The 23,405-nt window shown below is 41.3% G+C and overlaps 1 protein-coding gene and 1 long non-coding RNA gene across 3 annotated transcripts in view; one reads left to right on the top strand and one right to left on the bottom strand.

Annotated features, from left to right (window-relative positions):
- Positions 1-23,405, bottom strand: part of TEX9 (testis expressed 9) — a 48,127-nt gene that overhangs the window by 24,294 nt on the left and 428 nt on the right. Inside the window, exons 2-4 of one of the 2 annotated variants that reach the window (XM_086849052.1) lie at positions 23,248-23,331; positions 22,980-23,058; positions 20,634-20,765 (exon numbers count right to left, since the gene is read on the bottom strand). In XM_086849052.1, coding sequence (XP_086705178.1) covers positions 20,634-20,668 — 35 coding nt within the window. In that variant the 5' untranslated portion in view covers positions 20,669-20,765; positions 22,980-23,058; positions 23,248-23,331. The remainder of the gene's footprint in view (positions 1-20,633; positions 20,766-22,979; positions 23,059-23,247; positions 23,332-23,405) is intronic. The other variant, XM_023934068.2, reaches the window with a different exon arrangement.
- LOC111934159 (uncharacterized) lies at positions 5,006-6,301 on the top strand. The gene is made up of 2 exons (XR_002867068.2): positions 5,006-5,167; positions 6,095-6,301. It is a non-coding gene; the product is annotated as an uncharacterized LOC111934159 (long non-coding RNA).

Genomic DNA, 23,405 nt, shown 5'->3' with positions numbered 1-23,405 from the left:
AAAGTCTTTCATAGGACTTGCAGCTGTCTGCTGTACCTCCATCCTAGGAAAGAGGGATGCTTCACCAAGGCAGTATGACTCAAAATGTTACCTTGCCAGCAGGTTTGTTTGCCCAGGTCCGTTTTTACTGCTTCGCTTACCCTGCTGTGGGTCAGGCAGCCCTGGAGGGATTGTTTCTCTCAGCACATCTCCTCTGTCAGACCCAGGCACTGTGCTTCCCCGGGACAGCAGCCCTGTTCACAGGCTCGGGGCTCCAGAGCAGAGCGCTCACTCGTGCAGGGGGGTGTGTTGCCACGGGGCTGCTCCACTGCACTGCTGCCACGTCTCTGCGTGGTGTGACGTGAGCTGCTCTTCACAGCATCCTCCTCCCAGCAGGGATGCATGGAGAGCCTCACACTGCACAGCTCCTGTGCAGCCTCAGCATCCTCCTCCCAGCAGGGATGCATGGAGAGCCTCACACTGCACAGCCCCTGTGCAGCCTCAGCATCCTCCTCCCAGCAGGGATGCATGGAGAGCCTCACACTGCACAGCCCCTGTGCAGCCTCAGCATCCTCCTCCCAGCAGGGATGCATGGAGAGCCTCACACTGCACAGCCCCTGTGCAGCCTCAGCATCCTCCTCCCAGCAGGGATGCATGGAGAGCCTCACACTGCACAGCCCCTGTGCAGCCTCAGCATCCTCCTCCCAGCAGGGATGCATGGAGAGCCTCACACTGCACAGCCCCTGTGCAGCCTCAGCATCCTCCTCCCAGCAGGGATGCATGGAGAGCCTCACACTGCACAGCCCCTGTGCAGCCTCAGCATCCTCCTCCCAGCAGGGATGCATGGAGAGCCTCACACTGCACAGCCCCTGTGCAGCCTCAGCATCCTCCTCCCAGCAGGGATGCATGGAGAGCCTCACACTGCACAGCCCCTGTGCAGCCTCAGCATCCTCCTCCCAGCAGGGATGCATGGAGAGCCTCACACTGCACAGCCCCTGTGCAGCCTCAGCATCCTCCTCCCAGCAGGGATGCATGGAGAGCCTCACACTGCACAGCCCCTGTGCAGCCTCAGCATCCTCCTCCCAGCAGGGATGCATGGAGAGCCTCACACTGCACAGCCCCTGTGCAGCCTCAGCATCCTCCTCCCAGCAGGGATGCATGGAGAGCCTCACACTGCACAGCCCCTGTGCAGCCTCAGCATCCTCCTCCCAGCAGGGATGCATGGAGAGCCTCACACTGCACAGCTCCTGTGCAGCCTCAGCATCCTCCTCCCAGCAGGGATGCATGGAGAGCCTCACACTGCACAGCCCCTGTGCAGCCTCAGCATCCTCCTCCCAGCAGGGATGCATGGAGAGCCTCACACTGCACAGCTCCTGTGCAGCCTCAGCATCCTCCTCCCAGCAGGGATGCATGGAGAGCCTCACACTGCACAGCCCCTGTGCAGCCTCAGCATCCTCCTCCCAGCAGGGATGCATGGAGAGCCTCACACTGCACAGCCCCTGTGCAGCCTCAGCCCAGCCACAAGGAAGGAAACCAGAGACAGTGACTGCAGCACTCACACACAAAGGCAAATAATGTCAAGCTAGTAGGCAGTTGTTTGTTTACCTGTTTATTCTAAATGTGCCAGAGAGGATGTCAAATTTAAATCCAAGGCATATCACTGTAACCTAAGCAACTGTAACCATTACAGACACTTCACACTTGAATAGTTTCCCTACCTTAAATTTCTCCTTCATTTTTCTAGTTCCAATTTCCTGGAGGGGAGAGAGGGAAGAGCAGAATTTTGGAATGAATTTTAAGTGGAATTTAACACTTAGCAGATTTCTGGAAACCTGGATGGGCTGGTATTTTTGGTTTTGTTTTGATTGGAGTTTTTTTTGGGGGGGAGGGTTTGCTTGTTTGTTTGTTTCTTGTTAGCTTTAGATACTCATCTTGGTTTTTGGTTTAAAAAATAAAATTTCTATTTCATGTTTCTGTTACGTGGAATGTATAATAGCTAATCTTGAATTCACCTAAAAATCAGACTAAAATACATTATTGTTGTGCAATTGTAGGAAAAAAAGACCCACAAATTTGTGTACAGCATTTTCAGACATTAGTGGAATGGTAGGATCTAGACAATATGTAGCTATTAAATCAATAATCCAGACATTGAGGGAATTCCCCAGACAGCTGTTGGATATTTCCCCCTAATCAGTAATAATAATCCAATGGTGTTTGAAATTGCATGATTGTATATTGGAACACATTTTTCTGCTGATATTTTCTCATGCATCTCTAATGGTTCCCTAAAATATGAAGAGAACCAAGTATTATTCATAGCCATGGATCTCCTGTGGAAAAGCTGCTGTTTGAATATATGAAGTCTGCAAGTTCTTCAGCCCTTTCTGACAGACATCCTAAACTGGTTTAGCACCACTGTACCCTGCTATCTTTTGTTTCCTGGCAGGATAACCCTGATGGATGTCAGCACTGTGTGCCAAGTTTTGTGTGGCAGAAGTTGGGGAGGTGTGTGGGAACCAGCTACACAGATTTTGAGAGGCAACGGAGCTGGGGGATGGGCAGGCTGACCTTTTAAGTCTCTTCCATTTCCAATGTCTCCAGTTTTGCTTTCATATATATTTCAGTGCCATGGAATTTTTTTTCCTGTTTCTAGTAGTTGTGTAGACATATACAATGCATAGTTTCTAGGCTGGTCCAAGTTATTTTTTTATATAGCTATAACCAGCATACTTGTGCTATCCAGATTCCTGTTTACAAATATAAACATTTTTCTTTGTTCTTCTCTGCTTCACTGCACTATTGGGGCTTACTTATTTCAGTGTCATCCTTCCTAACCTAATCCAAACAATAACCTTGGCTCAACAATTTAAACATATTGAATCCCCAACCAGAGTAGTTTTCCCTAGTAATACTCTGATTACAGCAGCTTTTATGTCTGAACGGGAAAGGACCTTAAACACTAAATCTCATCAGCACTGTAAAAAATAAGTGGTGAGCATCAGTCACATTTTCTTGAAATACCACAAGTCTTTCTTGAGGCCTAATCCTTTAATCTCTGGATTTTGGGCACTTCTGTTCTGATTACTAGGGATCAAAAGGTTTGGCAAATACTCTTCAGACCACTCATCAAAGTGGCCACTGTAATACTACCAGGTTGTTATGACAATTGTATGATTTTTTGTTCTAGTGGTAGCTGGTATTTTTGGAAAAAACAGAGAAGTTATTTTATCAAAGCAATGGCCTGCCACATTGAAAATTTGTATGGAGGTTCAGAGGATTTGGGAACATGACAGTGTCAAAGTAAAGGAGAAATGTCTTTCACTAATGATGAAAATTCCTTCTGCTCTGTAAGAGGCAACATTTTTAATGGAGGGTACCCTCAGAGGGCTGCTGCAGCATACTCAAAGGCCTTTCTGAGCTTGTTCCCAAAGCTACAGAGTGACCTTTCATTTCACTGTAAATGGAAATCTTATGTCATTTCCTGCCTGAAATACTGTCATGTGTGACGTTACATAAAAAAAAGGAAAGAATTTTGCATGTCAGTCATGGACCAAAATCTACTTGTAGACCCTCCTACCAGGCAGTTTTATTAGATGTTCATTAGTCTGCTCTGGAAGTAGTTTTTCCCTAAATGAGATAATTTCCTTGTCCTGTTTTAAACAAAGGCTACATAAATTGGAACAAATCAGTGACTCCTCCTCCACAAATTTCATTTTACTTATTGCAAACTAGCAGTAAAATTAAACTTAATGTTTCCCAGTACATTTGATCACTGGGATTCCAAAAGACTGTTACTTTATGTGTTAGATCTCAGTCTAAGGAAGACAACCCCACCTGACTTAAAGAGACCTACCAAGGTGCTTTTGAGAAATCACTCATTTTCTACAGAGGCTTTCAATTGACAGGGCAGATTTGGAAAAAGAAACAGTCTTGTCACCTAGATGCAGGGCCCTGTGGTTATAATAGGAGCAAGTACAAATCTCTTCATGCTGTTCCTGTTCATTCCAGCCTTCATTGCTGAGCTCTGTTTTTTTTTTCCTGCCCCTGCTGTAGTCAGTAAGAAATCCAACTGGGTGTTTAGAACCAAAACCCCAAAGCCTGAAAGAGCCAAATACTCTTGTGCCCATCATGGATATTTTATCTGCATAGGTCTGTCATCACTTGCATCCAGTTCCTCTTTACTTGGAAGATTATTTGCTGCTATACAGCATAAAATTCTTTGGGAAAAAATATTTTATACTGTTGCTTCCATGGGATTTGCCACTTTGTATATTGGAGTGGGCATATCAAGGGTGAATGCAGGTGAGGGCTTTCAAAGTTACTCTGCTGTGTTGACAACACTGTGACAGGTCTGGCCTTTACTATCAAATGGTGTATTTTTATTAATTTTTCTTTCAGTTAAATATTCTGAAATATTCAGTGACTATAGTGGGCTATGGCCAAGCAAATTAATATTATGTATCAAGTATAAACAAATTCTAACATTTTCAGGGTGTTAGCATTCAATGTTAGCTGTAAACTAGAATAACACATGTTTTTGTGTATACTGTGTTGCTTGATAAAAGAAATGCTCATTGAGTCTGTAGTACCAGTTCAGCCCTTGGCTTCCCTGCTCTCTTTAAGAAACTTGTGCCAGTGTAAGAAAAGGAATTAAAAGTCAAGCTCTCCACTCCTGTGTAGACCCTCAATATGAGCACACATTACTTGTTTGTGTATTAAACTACACTGAAAAGTTATTTTGGCTTAGGGGAGGTAGGAGCTTTTTCTCTAGCTTGGGGAAAAGATGTGTAGCTCCCTGTCAGCTGGGGGAGAACGCTGGTTTGTTATCTTTTGCCTGTTTTCATAAACAAATGCCGACAGCAATTGTTGTTTTTGCAAAGCCAGCAGAAAGTCACAGGGGGTTTCTTTTTGTTGTACTGCCACACTAAAAAGAGATGTTATTTTAACAACAGAATGTTTGATAGCTTTTAAAAATACAAGGCCTAGTTTTTATGCATGCTGAGCCCCCTAATTTCTGTTGCAGTCAGCTCTTGTTGCAGATGCCCCAGAGCACTCCAAGCAGTCCCTCAGATTCAAGATCCAAATACAGCATTAGGGAACGTCTCTGATGTGAGCAGTCACCAGGAAAAGGACAGAGGCTTTGTTTTCTATACATGAACACAAATTGGACTGAGTCTTTTCGAAGGTACATATATTGAATGTGTTCATAAACTTGCCAAGTTACCCTGTCAGCAGTCAGACTTAGTAATAAGGTGCAAGTTAGCTTACACTAAAGGATTTCTCTAATGGGAATTGCTTTGTGAGATAGAATGCAGAGCTAAGATTGCAGCATAACCACTGTGGGACATTCAGGCACAGGGAAACATCTGTCCTATGAAGAAACTCTATGGCAAAAATAGCCCCAGACTGAACACTGAGCTCAATTCCCAGGTTAGGCCCATCTGACAGAGCTTTAAAGATTTCTGTTGTGTGGTCAAAATGGGTTTTCTCCCTTATTGGAACTAAGGTTTTCCCAGGATTTGTGACTGCTGAGGTAACAGTTAATGGAGAAAGTCTTCTTTAAAATAAAAAAAAAAACAAAAAAAACCAAACCCCAAATAGCAAAGCACTTAAGATTTCAAATCCCTAACAAAAATAAGTACATAAATACAAAATGTAATAGTTGCATTTGCAAATAAAATAGGAAAATTACCTTACTTCCTTCTTATCAAAACTTACTGTTTTCTTTCTCAAACAAAGATCAATCCTGAGTTAATTTAGGTGTTGTATATTCATTTAGAGTCAAAGGACAGATAAACAAGCATTGTAGTGACAGATAAACAGCCCTTGAATCCAATAAAATTTATTATCAACTGGTTTATTAGCATTATTAAGTGAGTGTCTGTGTTCAAATGTTCTGAACCTTTAGTAAAGAAGGTAGGAGGGAATAAAAACTGGCTGAAACTAATTTTGAATTAATTCAGCTCTTACACTTTTTGCGGTCCTGAGTAAAAAGAGCACTCCAAATGTGTTGAAATTCAGAGACTAGGTTGTGGGTTCTTTACTGTAAAACCTGATCAAAATGAAATTTGATTGTAACAATCAAATTGTAACAGCTATTTGGTTTACTCAGATTTGGATATACTTCGTCAGTGTTGGTAGCTCAGATTTTGCAAGATCATGCCACTGCATAAGAAGCAGCAAGTGGAATGCGGAGATAAAAGCAACCATTTTCTATCAAAGAAAAGTTGAATTCTTTCTGTAAAGAAATAACTTGAAGAGTGAAAATATTAATTGTAAAATTATTTTCTTGTATCAATAAATTGAAAAATTTACCCTTTACATTAAGTGTTAAGTTGCATTTAATAAATTTTTTTAATGCATGTTAAACTGCCCTGGTTATAAGCATAATTCTGTAGTACTTCTTTTCATTGTAAATTGAGTCTTAAAAGATGGTTAAATAGAATTAAAATAATAAATTCTGGACTGAGATTGTCATAAACTGATACCTCCAGAAGAGTGACTTCACTTCTGTGCAGATCACCTGCCTATCATTTCTTAACCAGGCTGAACTAACAGCTGTATTGCAGAAGATAGCACTAAAACCTCACACAGCTGATATTGTGAAGCATGAAAAGCTACTGTACTCACTGTAAAGGCACTGTTTGTAGAGGAAGTCATTATCTCTGACCTGAATTTTAATGTGTCCTGTAACAACAAACATCGAGACTTTTCCTAGGAACTAGCTAGTTAAAAGTAATGTGTGATTCTGGCCATGGGAAGTTGCTAAAGTTATTTATAAATCTTTCTCCTCTTTTTAAGTATTAGAAGATTAGTTCAAGTAGAAGTGGAGTAGTTTTAAAGTAAAATCAGGTTAAGGAGATACTGAATGCAATAAAATAATTTTAATATTTTGTAGCAACCCAACTTAGCAGAGGAGTTTCTGAGACAGTGTCAGGCTCTAAGGGATTTGCTCACAGAACCCCTGGTTTCTGTTCTCTTGCTGTCTAACAGCTCTGCAGTAGAACTGAGTAACTCCTGTGTTCTGCTCCATTCACTGGCCTGGGGCACAGTACAATACTGTCTGTCCTGTGTGCAGAGGAAATCAGAGAAGGAACTTTCTCTGGCTGATTTAGGAGATGATGCTAGAGATCACAAGAAATAAGCAAAAGGAAAACAGATCCCCAGAAAGGGTTGTCAGAGCTCATTCAGCCTCGGTGAATGATCTAAAGAAAGAGTCTCCAATGCCAGGCTGGGACAGCAAGGAGAGCTGTTAGGAGTTGAGCACACAAGTTGTGAATAGCAATGAGCAGAGTTAGTGGACGTTTGCCTGATGACTCTTTCAAATCAAGCACATGAAGAGAAGAAATCACTTTACCAGCACACAGTGGAAAATTAAGGACTTCAAAAATCTTTGTAATGTGTTGCTTATGAAAGAGGAAAAAAGCAGGTAATGGCTGTGAAAAAAAGTTCATTTTTCCTTTTTATTTTTGAAGTCAGTACAGCATGAACAGCAGTCATGCATCCTGTGCTCCTTTGGTCCTTAGTCCATGACCAAGTGCTGGCCTGTAGCAGAGAAACCACCTCCACTAAGGCTGTGGTTTATTTTCCAGCCTTTCCAAATGTGTTGACATTAACCATGAAGCAGCACATAATGTTATTCCATACTGTGTATATTATGTGGTCAACTGTCCAACAGGAAATGAAAATGAGCTTCCTCTTTTCTAGGCTGTGTTGAACAACTTTTTGATAAGTGCCAGGCACTTGTGTTCCTGAGCATTCAGTGTTGCACAGAGCAGCAGCCAGGTTTGTGTCAGTGGAGTTTTACAAAGCTTCCCGAGTTACAAGGGCAGTTTCCACCTGAAGGGGCTGTGCTGAAGAAAGCAATACTTGTGTAAATCTGAAAATATATTTTTCCCAACTTGCGTAATATTTTTGTAGATCTCATCTAACAAAGATTTTAGTTTTGTTGGAGATTCATTCTGATGTTGGAACTCTATTTCAGGAAAGTGGTTAAGCTCATATATAGAAATAAGCATGTGAGCTGTTACCAAACTCACACAAGTGCTGATCAGATTGGTTTCATCTCTTTTTGGCTGGAAATTGATCTCTCTTCTGAAATACTGTTCATGCTAATCAAAATATATTTATTTTTCCAGAAAGCCATGCTAGTTGAGTTAGTATATTTGCCTTTAAAGTTTGGTTTCTCCTGACAGAGGCAATAGTTTAAATTGTGTCTGGGCTACATCAGAACAAATTCTGTAATTAATATGTAAGAGATGTAAGAAGCATATCTAGTTCCTGCAAGTAATATGAGGCACCCAGTTTTATTGTTTTAACTACGACTATGCTGTACTGTTTGAAATTAAAAAATATTTTTTCTTTTGCTTTAAATCTGTTCCTAATGCTTCAGTTTGTCACATTATTTATCCTTTGAGTTAGTAACATAGTATGAAACAGTACTGTCTCTTTCCAAGTTCTTTTAGAATTTACTTTTTTACATGAGTTTAGCTTAATTTTTACAAGTGTTCATAGTAGCTGTTTTCTACCTGCATCCTTTCACTTGCCTTTTCTATTTCTCAAGTTTTTCTTTTCTGTATATAATTTTTCTGGCAGAGGCTAAGATGCAGAGACCCACTTTGGGACGGGTGCTGTGTGACCTGGCGTCTTTGCAATGCATATTGCAGTCATTGGGTAGACCTGAGCTCATAAACAGGGCTTTGCACTCATGCTGTGATATTTGTGTCTAGGTGACTTTAAGCTTTTACTCTTAAAATATCTCATTGTTGCCACCCCTGGTTCAGCTTCACGAGAGCTTTAGTCCACAGACAGTTCATGTAACAACCAAACTTTTGTGTGGTAGGTCAGCTGGTGTTCAGACATTCATCACTGAAGCAGACAGAATAGTGGCAGAAATAGTGAGAAATTGCTCCTTTGGTAGAGGGAGAAAAACTGAAGAATGGGACGGGCGTTTCATTATCTCAAACACCAGAGAGTGCTGACACTGCGATGTGCTGGCACATGTGCACAGTCTGACAATAACAGCTATCATGCCCAAATTTCCATGGCATTTATTCATAATAATCCCTCTTTCTCAGTAAAAATGTGAGGTTTTGGTGACTTTTCAGAATTTGTTTTCTGCCAAAAACAACATATCTTAAAATCTGGATTCAGCCAAACTCCCTAAGACCAATCTGTTTGTTCGTACTTTGACCAAAGGATTACGTTGATGGTTTCCCAGGATCCAAAATTGTATTTAATCTGTTTACAGAGCTACATATATTATTTGAATGGGAAAGAGGGAAATGAGAGTGGCCATATCTACATCAGCTGGTAGCTGTTCACAGGAAGCAGCAATTACTGTCTAGCCTTCTTCCCTGGGAAAGCTCTCCCGACTGCTTCCCGTACCATGGAGCTGTGCCATGCACTGGCACACAGCATGACCACGCAAAACAGCAAATAAAGTGCCAGAGAGCAATAAAAACGAGTTTGGGGGGTAGATTAATAAGAACGACAGCAATTCCCTCATGAACAGGACTGAAGGTAATTTCACTTGCAGTTGTCAAACTGAGCTAAACTGGCAGGGGAAGGAATGTGTGTTTGTAATCAGTAGCTGTGCACTTGCAGTGGAGGAGGGACTTGGGCATGGCACACTTAGTCAGTCTCACCTCTTCCAAATTTGCTCAGCCTGTACAGCATCCTGCATTTTTCCCTTTGCTTTGTTTGGTCCCAGCTCACATATGTGTGAATCATCCAGGGGGAAAAGTTTGAGAGATGCTGTGTGTCAGGTCAGTCCAGGTTCATTCACTGTTTATCCTTAGAAAGCCAGAAACAGTGGTGTGTAAACAAGGGGGGAGGGGGAAGGAAGGTTTAACAACACAATCAGGGTTAATCTTTTCGTTCAATAGTGCATGTCATTTGGTTTTCTGATTATACACTAAACAACAGTTATATTTTCTTTAATTCAGTTACACAAACACAACAGCCAATTAATATTTCTGCACTCTCTGTGTTGTGAGAGGTGCACAGAAAAAACCTTTGTTATTTTTCTAGTGCTAAATCTGTTTATGTTAAACCATATTCCTCTACACAGCAACAGCAAAGTAAATGACAGCATCAATTCAATCCAGAATGCTTGATAAATTGAGAGGGGTTGTTTACCTAGTGTATGAAAAAGTCCCTTAGGGATGAGTTTTATTGTGATCTGCACAGTCATCCATATTCCTGTACTGTCTGTGCTCATGTTTGTGAGTTAAACATATACAGTAATTTAGCATTCAGATAATCCCATGGCTATAATCCAGACAGATTTAGCTCAAATTTCTCTGGGATTTCTATTATCTAGATTTAGCAATGTGGTGTTGACTGGATATTTTAGATTGCTGCAAATGTTTGTTTTTTTTCTGCAATAAACAACATATTTTGATGTTCTCGTAATTGAAGATGTAGATTCTTTCTGGCATTAACCACATGTAAAAATGTATCTTTGTGAGGACAGTGATTGCACAGCTGGAGCATGCTTTTAATGGATTCCAGCTATTTGACTACATACCACATAAGATCATACAATGTTTATATGAAAACCAGGATAACATATGTGAAAATACGAATGAGAATTATCTGAAGAACATTTATCTCCACACATCTTTCCTTTGAAAATCAACTCAACTGCTTCAATTTTAATAATATTCTATTACAATAGATTTGGCAGTATTATAATATAGAGCCTGGCTCTCTTACAGCACTTTTCCTAAGTAGACCAGAGCTTTTATTGTTTTCAGTTTCCTCAGATGGAACTTCTAGTCTTTCTCACTCAGCAGTTTTGAGGAAAACAGGGAATGTGGGGGGAAGAAAGAGCATCATTATCCACATGAAATGAGGGGATATTAAGCCCAAGTGCCCCAGGTACCTTTCATAGCAGACCACCCTTTGTCATATGTTGCTCTGATTAAGTGCAAATGTATTCAAGGGAGCAGAGCAGACACTGTAGAGAGGGTCCAAATGTTCTTGTACCAAAAATGCCAGCCCTCCCACGTGCCCTAGCATTGGTGGTTTTGGGGCTGCAGGAGTAAGAATGCTTGTGTGGGAGATTTTTAGGACGGAAGTGTAGTGTGGGAAAAATTGTAAAGCTGCTTCTTCTACCCGAGTAGCTCAAGTGAGAGTGTCTGAATTGAGGCAAACAACGGAGCAGGGCAATGCATGCTCTGTGTTCTGCCTTGTAATTGTGTTGCAAATGCACCAAGTACATTATTCACCCCCGGGCCAGATCTTCTGGGAAGAGGCTTGTGCACACTTGGCAATAATTTGATGCTAAGATTGTGTCATCCATAAGTGTCTCAGAAATTCAAAATAAGCAAACCACTTGGAAATATTTGCAAAACAAACTATTTGGAACCATTTATGGGATTTAGGAAGCTGTGTGTCATATTTTTGGTCCCTGGAGGATTCAGCACCAGCTCAGTAAGTGAGTTTCAGGTATGCTGCCCCATAAAGCATCTCCATCGTGCTGTGTTGCCTTCTCTGACTCTGCATTACTGACAGCCCCAGTAACTGTAAAAATCTTGAGAGGTATCTTCAACGTGAAGAAAGAAAGAGGATGTTTATTTAATCAGTTGTGATAAAACTGTTCCACATATAAAATTTATTTGCTTAGTCCCCAAGCAGCAGGTTTGCAAGAATGATGAAAAAGAAAACCAAACCAAACCAAGCCTAACTGAAACCAAAAAGCATGAATGAGAAAGACTTTTATAGCTAACAATCATAATTCTGGGTAAAAACTTTCTGAAAGGAATATCCTGTGTCAGTGTGTCAGTACTTTTGGTTTCATACTTGCTCTGAGTTACTCTTTGCAGTACTACAGCAGCTGGTTTCAGAAGCAGCAGCAGTGCTCACATACTTGCCATAAAAAAGTCTGAGCGTTCACTCTCCTCACTTCAGTGCCCTGCTAAAGCAGGGGTCCTGCTCCTGTCGCATTAAGAGCTGGTCTGAGAAGTCATATTTATGCTCAATTAGCTATCAATATCTGTGTCTGATCCCTAGTAAGTCAAAACTATGAAGCTGTAATGCCAGTGAGATAGAAAAGCAATCTGAGAGCTCTTAAACTGCTCTTCTTCCAGACGGTGCCTGTGGCACCAGCTGTTGGAGCTGGGAGTTTTCAAGGCCCAATTCTTTTGTTTCTCAGAAGAATTTCTTTAAGCCCCTAAGGAGTGATAGCAAAACCCCAGGTGAGCAGAAGAGTTTAAAGTGGACCTGACATAACTGTGTATTAGCTGTACCTTTTTTGAAAAGAAGTATAAATCAATTTGAAATTTTACAGTCAGTGTCTGAGGAAGCTGTCAGTGCACCCACAGACCTTCTCATTGCTGCACATAGCAGCTCCACACTCACCAGCTGGACTCTGGCTGCCTACTTTATTTTCCTTTGTATTTTTTTTCATCCTATTATATCCTGACTTCTCATTCAGCAGTTATTTTGAATCATGCTGAGGACACTTTTCCTCTCTCCCTTTGGATTTCCTCCTGCTGATGCGAATGCATCTCAAAATACCATCTTCCAAAGTTATCAGATCCACAGCCTGGTGATGTGTACTGGAGTATCAGACCAGCAAAGAAAGACCAAGAAATGAAAGAGCACCATGTAACTATTGACAGATTGTTTTTATGACTAAGCTATGATTATCCTTCATTAATTTGTCTATGCTTTCATAAAGAGAGGAAATTGCTGAAAAGCAGAATAGTATTTTTTGCAACAGACAACTGTGTGCTGGGATTGTTAAAATTTCTATTCAAGATGAAAAAAAAAAGAAAAAAAGAAATCCTACTGTCTTACAGAGAGGCAGGACTGCAATGTTTAAAAGTAACACCAGTGTGCTCTATATCTGCATCTGTAATTTGAGATTAAAAAAAATTTTTCTAACTGTCTCTCAGGCATTTATGCAGTATATTGTTTCCTTTCTGACAGCTAAATTACTAGTAATAAAGCTCTGTAACTGTGCCATGATAGTGTTTGTCCTCTGACATGGCTGTGCATCTGCATCACCTGCTCTAAGCTGCACCAGCAGAGTGAGGGCAGAATCTGGGCCTGGAACATTTAGTTAATCAAACTGTGTTCCAGTATCAGAGCTGATGCTTTTCTTCTCCTTACCTTGGTGCTGGAGGAATAAAGCAACTCAAACTAGTCAGTTGCTGCAACTCTGAAAACAGATTTTCTGTGCACAAACTTGCCATCTGCACAATCATCCTTTTCCTCCTCAAGTAGCAAACAGCCAGAAGGTACCGAGCCCCCTCTCTGTGCTGCAGAGGGAAGAATCCCAGACATGGCTTTGGTAGCTGAGACCTGATGGTTTTTTTAACCCATTGAAGTATTTTCTAAAGATGCTCTTCTTTCCATGTGCTTGGCTGGTGTTATGGTGACCATGAGTGAATATATCAAGTTACTGGTATGGGAGTAGCCCTGCCAGGAAGCCAGAGGGCACGGTCAGTGCAAACTGTTTTTAGACGCCTGAACAGGCACAGCTCTAAGCTGGGTGCCTGCTAAGTTAATAAAAGGACTAAACACTATTTCTTCTACCTCCTGTGTGTGGACAGAACACAGCCTGTATCTGAGGCAAGCCTTACTCCTGAGTTGATGTCACACTTGGCTAATTGGCCCTTACAACATTGTGTAAATAGCAATATTCTAAAACTATAGTTAGAATTTTTGAGCTTGGGTTCTGCTAGAATTTGAGGAGAGCACTTTGAAAAACTGAAAGGGGAGGAACTAAGAAAAGAAGCGAAAGAGAAATGCCCCAACATGGGAAATTTTTATGAACAAAATGTGATCAATTTATCCTCAAAGTTAAAGAAAATGAGCAGAGGGAAAGCTGCCCCTACTTCCTTTCTTTTTAATGCTGAAAAAGATCTATTCCTTGCTTCATGAGGGACAGAAAATTACTTGAGTTAGGAAAATCAAGATAGGAAGGTGACCTGCCAATTTATTTATTTTACTCTTTGCATGGCAGTATAAAAGACCCAGCTGCAAAGTGCGCTGGTTTGTAAACTGAGCCGCTCCACTAGAAATTGTTCCGATTAAAAATGCTGAAAAACCCTGATCACCATCCCAAATAATAAAGTCCAGTATTTTATTAATTATAAGCCCCATGCTTTTCTCCTATTCCCAGATCATATAAGTGATATGTCAGTCAGTGATATAAGTGATATATGCCACTCATATAAGTGGCAGCTTTTAGGTAAATTTCCATAATTTCATTCATAATTTTTATTAAAAGGTATTTAAATACACAAGTCTCTTAGGTTCACTTATAAACAGCAGAGGACATGAAGTGTTCTCTTGTACTGAAATTTATACCTTTTTTTCTTTTTTCTTTTGAATTGTTAGAGCAATGTTAGAAACCTGATAGTGTGGGAACAGTTGTGTCTTGGCTGTATGTGGTATTCATTTGTAAGAGTAGTGATACAGAATTGTTCAACTAATTAAGACATTGATAAAGCATCTTGATAAGGGATGCCATTCCTCTCTTATCTAAACTGATTTGATTCTGGGTTTCTTGCTGAGCTGAGCATCCAACCCAAGCACAGTTAAGACCATGGGTACTGAGACCACAACCACCACTGCTGATTCATTCACTGCCATGCTCATCTGGCATAGGAGCTGCTCCCCAGCCTTTTCCTCCCATCCCTTTCACAGGTTGCTGTCTGCCAGGGACAGGGTTCTCTCACCAGATCTCTGGCTTCATCCCCATCTCACTGGTACCTCTCTCAATAGCCTAATTTTGGCTCTGAGCTACATCTACTGCTTAGATAGGATAAGATTTCAGCCAGATGGATTATGAACAACATTTTCTTTTCAATGTTCTTGGCTCCAATCCCACAGAAGGTTGCTTTAGCCCAACAGAATGGCCTAACAGAAAAGTTCCATCCTTCAGACAGCTGAGCCAGTTGCCTTACTTTAGCACGCAGTGTAATTATTGTGCATGTTCCACAGAAGGCATTCCACCCACAGCTTCTGTTTTGCACCTGGAATCTGAATGTGTTGCTGACATCAGGGCCCCACAGTGCCTTATAAAAGCAGATGAAGGCATTAAGAATCTGGACCTTGTACAGTATCCTAAATAAACCATCTTTCACTTCTTGTGTTTCACCCTGATAAGAGAATATAATGTCTGTGCTCCACTGAGCTCTTTGCTGGTGAGTGAAACTCAGTGTGAAGCTTATAAATTCATTCAAATTGATAATATGACTTTTTCCCACCTTGATTCAGATTATAAATCAATGAGATCTAGTCCACCACTCCTTATGAGTAATTTTGCAATCACATATTCATGAGGAAAACTTTTCAGTGAGATTCTTTTCAAGATAAGTCTTTGCCAGCTATTGGAAGTGTGATCATTGCAGAGCCACTAACATTTTTCTGCTCTGTATCAAATGCATCACAAATCTGCCCAGCATCTTTGTCAATCATTTAAAGTGTGGCAGACAAAAATAATTTTCTTAGAATTATTACTGGAAGAATTTATGGTCTCTTATGAAGTGAGAGTGATTTTGATATATGAACAGCATTGGGAGAAACTGCCAGTGAAAACTCACACCAGACCTGTGTGTGTAATATTCTTGTCTCGCAGGAAGTAGTGGGAGTAGTATGTGATAAAGAGTTGTTCACAAGTCAGAATCCTTAGGAGCTCTCTAGATGACTCTTCCTGCATTTTGTGATATTCTGCTAAGAGAAAGTTCCTCTTTCCCCTTCTTGAGCCTTTTTATGTCACAAACTGTGCACACAAAGGCATGTGTGTAACAGCTCACACTGGTTGCTCAGCAAAGGATGTAGAGTAGGATCAGTTACAAAACAAAGGTTCCACTCATGATGGTGGTTACAACTACAAATCTCAGTGCAAAATAATGGTAATTATTAAAAGAAAGATATTCTTAAAACTGTCTCCGTTGCTAAAGGCTAATTTATTTTTCCACATTATAATGAGATGAATACCAGAGAAGTCTTTGCTCACAGCTTAACTGGAACCACACTTTTCATAATGAAGTATACAGCCCACAAAAAATTTGTATTCCAAGTGTGTGCACAGGCCCTGTTGTTCCAGACTGTACCTCTTTTCCTGAAGTGTGCAGTGACAAGCTCTTCAGTGTGCTTATTGCTGTACAACACTGTAACCAACTGATGTTTATTATTGGCTGTGCATTGGGTCAGTGCAGGGTTTCACCACAACAGGGTACATTCTGGTAGGGCTGTGCCTGAAGGGCACTATCCCTTATGGAGCAGCTTAGGGGGGATAAGAGCCTGCATCTTAATAAGGATGTGCTGAGCATCCACCTCAGCCTCAGGGGAGAGCAGGTAAAGTGGCAAGTCCTGTCCTTGTAGTCTCCAAACACAACTACTCTTTATTTGTACCTGGCCTTTTTCCAAGCCTCTGTGGTGGAGGAAATCCTCCTCATGTCCTGCCTGACTTCTTATGGCTGCACTAAGGCCAACTGCAGTTACTGGTATGTGTATTATGCAGAATAATTCCATCCATGTAACATAATAAATACATGTGTATTATACCTGTTATGTTCATAGAGCAAAGATGCAGCCATAAAAATATGCACCAGACTGCTCTGTACAAAGAAGACAGATGGTATTTATTCTATATTAATTAATATTGCATGCAGAATTTCCTCCTTCTTTAAATATCTTGAACATCCTTTTTCAAAATTTAAATGTACACATATAGATTTTTTGTTTGTTTGTTTTGACAGCTGACTGTTGTATTTTATCTCCATTCAGCATAGGTGGCCTTGGTTAGTTCTTACAAGTGCTATCTGGTGAATCTTCAGTCTACCTGTCATTATTACAGTTCTCCTTTCTACTTAAATCAAGTCAATCAATTGCTTTAATTAATTTAAAGATGGAAAGCAAACAACAGTGCAAACACTCCTGAAATCTGGAGAGTTAATAAATTAGGTTTGACAGGATTTGTGTCTGCAGGTTTTGGCTTCACTGGCCATCACCTTATTTAATAGTTTGTTTTTTCTCAGTCACATGTTTCAGAATAACATTACAGATAAGGACAAAATACAGCCACTGCTGAAATTCTATTACTCAGTGTGACTTGCTCACAAATGCTCCTGGAGACATGTGGTCTTTGTCTGCCATCGTAGTTTTACACTGGAACATTTCTGCCTTACAACTAGAGCCACACATAGACATGGCTAAAAACAAAATAGCAATGGCACTATCATGGATATTCCAACCCCATTGCTTTAAGGGATATTTTAAAGGAAAGTAGGCCAAAAACTTGACCTATTTTAAAAGACATGGCAATCTGTTCTTTTAAAAAATCTTTCACACTTCACTGAGTCCTTCTCTGTCTCCTATACCATGAAAAATATTGTACAGTAACAAGATTCAGAATTATTCTCTCTACTGTTACCCATGCAAACAGATATTGCAAACAAATCTGCAGTTTAACAAATTAATTTTTCTCCATCAATGATCTTGAAAAAGAAACCATCTTAAAAATTACCAAATGCATACATTGAATTAATTAGGTGTAACTAACTAAAACTGCTACATTACTGCACCTTCTCCATAGTGCTAGTTGCAATGGATCCATTTGGCAACCAGGAATTCTTAGGATCCGTCAAGGATTTTGCTTCTAGGACTTCAATGTTTTGAATTTGAAAAGCAGAAGCAGTGAGCCATATTTCTCAGTTATTTTGCTGTTTGAAATCTGGCTGTGAAACTCTGTTTACTTTGTGTTGGACTCCTGCCAGAGGAGGCCTGGTTTTAGCAGATGGTCGTGGAGCGGAGGCCAGACGTTTCCTGCTGCGTCCTGACGAGGCACTGATAGCAGCGCTCCCAGGCACAGCACCGATGCCTTCAGCAGACACAAGGATGGAGAGCAGGCGCTGCTGACAGAGAGGTTGTGGAGAGTCCATGAATCAGCCCCTGGGGCTAAAGACTTTGTGGAAAAGAGGGTCCTGAAAAGAGGGTGCTCAGAGGTGGTGGAGCTGTCAGACAGAAGATGAGCAGGGGGAGAGCTGGAGTTTTGACCAAGAGGAACTGAAGTGTAAAAACCAGATGGGCATAAAGCAGTACTGAGGAGTGTGATTGCTTTGATCTTTGACAGGACACTTCTCTGTCTTGTCAAGAAGAGACTTGAAAGAAGAAGGTCCCAATGGAAGGCTTTACTGTGGTGTGGGTTTACCTGTCTGCTCTACAGTCACTGTGTGCAGGGAGCATTTTCCTTTCCCCCAGTTCTGGGGTGAAGGGGGACAACTTCTCTCAGAACAAATATCCTTAATATGTCCTCAGGCTGGGTTTGATCTTTTAAGATGCTGCCTGCTCTCAAGATGGGGAATGAAAAGGCAATGCCATAATCACAAGCACTTGAGTATCACTGGATTGCTGCCTTGGCAATTTGCAGCAAAAAGAGAAAATGCAAACAAATTTCTCAGGAGGCTGTATGGCTTGGAAATCTTCCAGAAATCCTTCAGGCATCAGTAAGATTAAGGACATCCATAGTTTATTTGGGGATTCAGATCTTGAACCATGTAGCTAAAATTCATGGTTCTTATGCCATATGGCTCTGTGTTTGGGGATTTGGTGCTCTCCCATTCCCTGCTATCAGATACCTGGAGCCACTGCACTGTGTGTCAGGCTAATTTGGGTAATGATTTTGTGCAAGTGGCGAGGCTCCTGTGAACTGCTGACCCCTTCCTTGCACTCCAGGCAATCTGCAGGTAGGCAATGTTGGATTTTGAATGCTCGTGCCTTTCCAGTTTAGTTCAGATCTCAATAGGAAAGAAATCCCAGGAAGACTGAGGAGTTGATTGCTTTGTTACATGCCACTTGCATGTATTTCTCCCTCCTTGCTATTATTCACTCAGAATCTCCCCAAAACTGAGTCTCTGGGTCAGCATAAGAGACAGCTAACAAGATCAGGCATTTGCATAGGGGTCTGACTGAAAATATTTTTCCTTGAGCTTCTACCTGCAGAGCATCAACATTCAATAACCTCAAAAATGGGGAAAAGGTTTAAAACCTCATTCAGCCAAGTACCAAATTTTGGTATTACTTTCAGTGAGATCCCTTCCTTCCTACTTCCTACTTAACAGTCTTGATAAGACAGGACAGTCTGAATCACCAGTTTTGTCACCCCACTCGTCATCTTCTGTGTAGTTTTCTTAGGCTGTAGTAGTTGCTGCCTTTTTCTACCTTACTGACTTCTTCCAACTTGAGGACAAGAATGCAGTATCTAGGAACACCACACTCCATTTTTAACAGCTCAGCAGCTGAGCCCATTTGACATTGCACTGAGACAAAGATTCATTGTACTCAGTACAGAGAAGACAGTCTACAGAAATTAAGTTTCAAAGAATCTGTATAATCAAAGAACGTGGATAGACCTTCATCATAACTTATGGAATACAAGTGATCTATGTCTTACCCAAGATGCAAAATGCCACATCCTCCTCTGAGCAGCCATGGAGCCATAGCTGGGCTGGGAGCCTGGGCCTTGCTGTCTTGCACCTCCTGATCATCCATACCCTCCCAGAGGAGGGGCTCATAGCCTGTTCATTAGCACCCTAAAGTTGCCATGCAGAGGTCTGAAACCTGTTTCCATCACTAGGCAGAGTGGTGGTTAATGCTCTTCCTTTGCTGGAGAAGAACTCATGATCATGGGGCCTACCTGAGACTTCCCCAGCACGTTTTTAACATTTCCTGTTACTTGCCAAGTGACCATACTGTGCTCCACACAATGCTTATTCCCCACTCCAAACAGATGCTGCAAGACCCAGCAAAACTTAGAAAATTTCTGGTGAAGCAGGCTTTCATTGTAATTAAAGTAGTCCCCTTTCCACTGCCCAGTTTGAACACAGACCAGTTTCTTCTATCAGCTGGGATGATGTGGGTTTGAAGCTAAGCAAACTGGCTTTTGTTTGTTTGTTTGATTTTTAATAGCTGAAACCATAAAAGCTGACGTTTTCTTTAAAATTTGTTAGGTGAATTACTAGTTACTGCACTTTGATTTTACAGATACTACACTTGAATGGAGATAAGAAAATAAACAGAACCAGAGTGAAATGTCTTTGGCATAGCTCAGGATACACAGAGACAGACATCCCTAGGGAAGGAGAGTTGCAAAGAGGCATCAAAATGGAGTTCACTGAACTGGCGTTTAAAGCTTTTGGGAAGTGTCTTTTTTTAGCAAGCCTTTAAAGTCAATTATCCTCAGAGAATGTGCTTCATGTTTGTCTTGAGAATAAAGATAGTGAGATTTCATAATGTATCTGGCTCATAACTCTGAGTGTGCAGGTCCCCTGGCCCTGTGCTAGACAAGAGGCGGCAGATCCCTCTCTATGGACAGGAGAGTGGGAAAAGCGCCTTCCCCTCGGTGCTGGCTGCAAGCTGGAGAAAGGGCAGCGAGGCATTCCTCCTTGAAAGTGAGAGACACTGTATTCCCCAACTGTCAGACACAATTCATTATGGAAAAAAACAAAACAAAGCCACGCTAAAGTACAGCAGAGAAAATCCTGGAAAATAGGTTAGACAGTACTAAGCATAGTAAAGCATAACTTTTCCCCACAGAGAAGGCTTGTGTTAGATCCAAAGCTCCAGAAATGGAGGGAAAATAAACAGAGCTTTTGAAATTAACCTGGCAAAATGGAGTTGGCTCCCACCTGTCACAGGGCTGCACAGTGGAGATCGTCCTCATGCAGACAGTTGGCTCTTTCTCCAAAACAGCTCTTTCATTCTCTTTTGAAGATCATCCTCTGCTGAGTATGTCTGTCCAGCATGGGAGACTTGCAGTGCTTTTGAGATAGAAAAGACAGGAATTTTAGAACTAGTACAGCAACATCAGTTCCTAGACAAGTAAAATCTGCCTGTAGAAGGAGAGAGAAAGCCCCCACCTACTCACAATTCAGCTGCCGTGCTCTTCAGCAAGGGCAGATGTTTGGAAAATGGGAGAGAACAGGAAAGATCCTGGTCCTGCCAACACTAGTCTGGTTTCTGGCATGCTTAAACTTTCACACATGTCTTTCTTTACAGTAATGGGACTTAAATTAACTCCTATTAAAATTAACTCCTTTGTATTACTTTTGGAGTGTTTCTTATACAGTGGTGACCAGGAGCTAAATCTTGGCATTAAATCAAGGTTTGCAGAACCATTATGTACAAGAACTCCAGCAGATGTTGTAGTGGTCCTTGGTGGACAATCCCTGGAGATGTCAAGTCAGTCCATTTCATAGCTGTTCATCTCATAGCAGTTAAATAATTCCCTTCAGCATCTTCAAGTGAATTCTGGCAGCACAAGCTCTTTGTCGACACAGTAATTCTGGATCTATTTGTTCTTTGCTGGAGTTACACATGGCCATGTAAACTGTGTATGAGTTGCCACCATCTTTGCCCATTTTGCACAGATGCATGGGACTGTACAAAACACGAGGTAAATTCAGGTGGTTGTGTGGGAGGCAGCCAAAATGGTCCCCATTTATGAGCCTACAAAGGGCAGGACTCCCCGCTCAGTGTGGACACAGGCACGTAACAGACCCGTGCCCACCACAGGAAAGCACCTCGGGAGAATTACTCCTAACAGGAAAAGGCTTGTGGACAGCAGAGTGTGAGCTTCTCTGCTGTACTTACAACACAGCCCCATTTCTTCTAGGTATCACATTGTGAAAAAATGTTAAATTTTCATTTACTGCTAGGCCTGAGAAGGAAATCTCTTCTTTACACAAAAGAGGACCTCAATCTTATTTTGGGCTTTTGTGGAATCTTATTTTGGGCCTGATGCTCAAACCTAGCAATAACAGGCTTATACTTGAAAGACTTCACACCAAAAGGCACAGAAAAAAAAAAGAAAAAATGTTTGATTGATGGAGAGATACGGGAGCATAAACATAACTTTTGAAGCCCATGGACTATTTTGACCACAGAATTGCAACCTGGGAGTCTGGCTCACTAGTTTAATCTCTGTGCCAGTTTAATCCTGTTCTGCCCTAAAACACCTGGTGTGATTTCAGGGTGGCACTGGTGGCCCTCAGGTGCCAGCCTGTCATGGTATTGCAGATTTTGCTGAAGAGAAGTGACTCTTTTCTTTTTTTCTTTTTTTTTTTTTGTCACATGATGCCCACACAGCTGTAAATAAACATGATTAAAAGTACATGTCTGGGAACTAAATCCATGAGGAGCTAAATAACAAACTTGTCTTCCAGCTGCTGGTTTAGACTGAAAGCAACACTGAAATGCTGCGTATTTTTTACAATTTATTGTAATGGTCTGTAATCCTGCATCCTGATGTACATCTGTTGAACTTTATTCTGAGGTGTAGGGCCATCAGTTTCAATCTGGGACAATATATAGGCATTGGCCAGAATGATTTTATGGCTTGGATCTCCATGGGTTAGGATCTGACCAGGCAGATGTGACAGAGTCCAACAAAAGATTTCAACAGAAGCAACCCTGGCTGCGTTGATACAGTTGCTATTAAATGGAAATTGCCACAAAACTAGAAAATGTCACCAAGGACATTCACCCTTGTCTTCCTGTGCCAGTTTTCCTGCATACTGATGTAGTTTTCTTGCAAAAAAGCATAGCAGTTAGGATTTAAAATTGATTACTTCTCTGTTTACTTCTGATTAAAATTTTTACTTGTGGGTTTTTTTACTTCCTTATTTTTTTAAACGACCTTCAGAAATTTTCAATTATCATTAAAAAAACATTTTTATTAAGAGGCAGGAACAAGAAAGCTTAGGTTTTTTTGGTTCTAATGAGAGGTTCCTTAAGGGGAAGATCACCATCATTGTCATAGCCATTAATGTTCTGATTTTGGAGCAGTGGAGACGTAAGCAAATATTTATTTTTGAAAGGCCTTTGCTTCGGCTGATGACAAAATGCTCATCTCCTAAATTTAGCAATGCTGTGTCTCCATGTGTATATTTATATTATTAGTCACCTTTAAGCCCACATTTTCTGTGATCAGCACAGGCTAGGGAGTCACTGCATCCTTGTGTCGGAGAGGGTACCTGCATGTCCGCGTCCCTGCCAAGTGGGCTGAGTGTCCCAGTTGTGAACTCCAGCGGGAACAGACTGGAACTGGAACGGCTGGGAAAAGAGGGGCAGCAGGGGTGCGGCTTGAGCAGGCTCTGTTACCATAACCCTCGCGGGAAGAGAAACAATAACCATGCAATATCCAGAGCTGGAAGGCACCCACATGGGTTATCAAGTCCAACTCCTAATAATGACTTTAATAATGGTCATCTTGTATCATAGTCCCTCAATTTAGGTATTTACCTGTCCACTATCTCAGGCTGTGAAGCTCCTCTGGATTTTTTTATTAAAAGCCACGATCCCAAGGAGCAGAAATACGGCTTGTACCTGTAGTTTAGAGAAAGCAGTTGTGGTAAGCTGCACAATTTAAATTTTGGGAAAATGTTTTCACAGAAAGGTTG

The sequence above is a fragment of the Cyanistes caeruleus genome, chromosome 13 (assembly GCF_971803275.1).
Source record: "Cyanistes caeruleus chromosome 13, bCyaCae1.hap1.1, whole genome shotgun sequence".
In the NCBI taxonomy this organism is placed as follows: Eukaryota; Metazoa; Chordata; class Aves; order Passeriformes; family Paridae; genus Cyanistes; species Cyanistes caeruleus.
The sequence above is the reverse complement of the archived record's forward strand: the minus strand, read 5'-3'. Positions and strand labels throughout refer to the sequence as shown.